This window comes from Conger conger, chromosome 9 (genome assembly GCF_963514075.1).
Source record: "Conger conger chromosome 9, fConCon1.1, whole genome shotgun sequence".
In the NCBI taxonomy this organism is placed as follows: domain Eukaryota; kingdom Metazoa; phylum Chordata; class Actinopteri; order Anguilliformes; family Congridae; genus Conger; species Conger conger.
In genome coordinates, this window is record NC_083768.1 from 3,927,961 (window position 1) to 3,930,286 (window position 2,326).

At 42.8% G+C, this 2,326-nt stretch overlaps 1 protein-coding gene across 1 annotated transcript; it reads left to right on the forward strand.

Annotated features, from left to right (window-relative positions):
• The first annotated feature begins 780 nt into the window (after window positions 1-780).
• LOC133136709 (beta-galactoside-binding lectin-like) lies at window positions 781-2,009 on the forward strand. Its single transcript, XM_061254369.1, has 4 exons — window positions 781-804; window positions 1,090-1,169; window positions 1,281-1,452; window positions 1,863-2,009. Exons 1-4 carry the CDS (start codon window positions 781-783, stop codon window positions 2,007-2,009), a joined length of 423 nt encoding a protein of 140 aa, XP_061110353.1.
• Window positions 2,010-2,326: the final 317 nt, after the last annotated feature.

A 2,326-nucleotide genomic window follows, 5' to 3' on the forward strand; every position in this document is an offset into this window, starting at 1 on the left:
ACTCTGAGTATTTATAAGTTTAATATCACATTGCTTGTTGTTCACCTCCAGCTTAGCAAATAAAAGCATTGTTTGTTGAGGTAATAATGGCTCTTTGTTGGCTGCTGTAATCATAATTCCTCAGAAAACTAATGTGTGCCTCATTATTGCTACCATCTCTGGGAGGGACAAAGTCTGTTTGTAAATATAATATATTGTATATATGTGTTGCTTTGGCAATATGACTGTAGTTGTGACTGCAGAAGCACAACACACAGACAAAAGCACACACATTTTGCCCAAACTAACATGTTAGGGATTCACACAAACACACACATCATTTTGTATTAAACTGAATTGAGAGAGATAGAGAGAACAACCAAAAGTGGTTTAATTGAAGGGTTTAAATCATATTTGAAATTAATGTGTGATGTAATGCATAATATCTGAAATGTAATTGGTATTAAGCATTCATGAGAAACACCACTCACTAGCCTAGAAAATCCTGTGAATTTTAATCAAGTTGTGATTGTAGAGTGAATTTTTGACCTTTATAGTCATAAGATCTGGAGAAAGAACTGGACCCCTCTCCCCCCAATGAACAGCCACACAGAGATTTACTCATGATAGAGATTTATTATTGAAGCTGGATTGATTATCATACGCAGTGGGTTTGGACAGACACCAGCGGGTCTAAATGTCGCAGAGAAGCACAAGATTAAAGGCACTGATCTCTGGGAGGGACAAAGTGCAAAGAAAGGGGATGTCTAGCACCTCCTGGTGGGTCTCTATTTGACATACATGCCGGTGATCCTGACGTCTCCTGTAAACCAGATTTCTTTGTTCTTTGTTACAGCAAGGTCCCTGTGTCTCATTGTATTGCTCGCCCCAACTCTGAACATGCAGCAGACTCGTTTGACAGGTCAGCCTGCCTGCTGAGAAAATTGTCCTAGTTCTGAACAGATTGCCGACTTTCTGATGTCTACTGCCTTAGAGAAGTGAAAGAGTCAGTGGACCGAATACAGATAAATTTCACTTCACAAAATCACAAAAGGAACGTTTTAGGTTTTGACCATACATGTCCTATTTTTGGTTCTTTGTTTTAAACAGAGAGTGGAGTTGCAAAACCTTTCCTTCAATCAAGGAATGGAACTGCGAGTCACCGGTGTCCCTGAACCCAATCCGGTTGGGTGAGTCACTGCTGCCTCTGACTCTACGAGACCTCTTGATGCTGCTGCTTAATCTCTTGAAGTCTTCATCCATGGTCATCCATCCCTTGTGTGTCTCTCTTTCTCTCCCAGTTTCACAATCAATGTGGGTGAATCTGAGTGCAACATTGCGCTCCACATCAACGCTCGCTTTCAAGGCTCTGGCCCAGGTGTCATCGTCCTGAATGCCATGAAGGATGGGTCCTGGGGTACTGAAGTGAGAGATGAAAGAAACTTTCCTTTCCGGCAGGGTGAGGAGTTTGAGGTGAGTCCTCAGACAGGGAGACTTCCAGTCCTCTGTACTTGTGTTCCATGGATCAGCCTGTAACTTGGCACCACTTGTGAGACAGTTCACCAAGGAATCTTTAGCCACCATTCCTTCATAGTCCTGTATGTAAGAGAAATTGACCCTTTTTTTTGGGGGGGGGGGGATCAGAAATGCTGAGAGGAGGGGCTGAGATTCTGTACCCTCCCAGGAAAGCTTCATGGGAAATATTCCAGCCAATTCATTCAGTGTGAAGTACATATCATTATTATATCATTATATCATTTGGCTTGTTATTTCATTGTTTTTCACTGCAGTCGTAGGGTGTTAAACGTGAACCTGACGGTGTTGACCTTCTTCTTTGGTAAGATAACTCTGCGCTCCTGACCTTCTCTCCTTCCCTCTTCCAGGTGTCCATCACCTTTGCCAATGAGCAGTTTTACATTAGCCTGCACGACGGCTACATGCTGGAGTTCCCCAACCGCCTGGAACAGCCCCAGTACAGTAAAATCTGGTTTACAGCAGACGTCAGAATCACCGGCATATATGTCAAATAGAGACCCACCAGGAGGTGCTAGATATACCCTTTACATTTTACATTTCAGTCATTTGGCAGACGCTTTTAATCCAAAGCGATTTACAAGTGCATAGGTTCTACCATAAGTCAAAGCATTTATTTATTTATTTATTTTTATTTTTATTTATTTTTTTTGGGGGGGGGGGGGGGGTTAGACAAGGATAGGGATATCAGAAAGGACGGGCAGGGGAAATCAGGAGGAGGACTAAGGTAGAGTTTGAAAAGGTGGGTTTTGAGTCTGGGTCGAAATAGGGGGAGGGATTCTGCTGTTCTGACAGTGGTAGGCAAGTCATTCCA

Bases quoted from the DNA above. Each gene is read 5' to 3' on its own strand.
- LOC133136709 (XM_061254369.1), top strand. From the start codon at position 781: ATGCCGGTGATCCTGACGTCTCCT. The intron at 1,170-1,280 runs GTGAGTCACTGC...TTTCTCTCCCAG, and splicing joins CCTGAACCCAATCCGGTTGG to TTTCACAATCAATGTGGGTG. The intron at 1,453-1,862 runs GTGAGTCCTCAG...TCCCTCTTCCAG, and splicing joins GGCAGGGTGAGGAGTTTGAG to GTGTCCATCACCTTTGCCAA.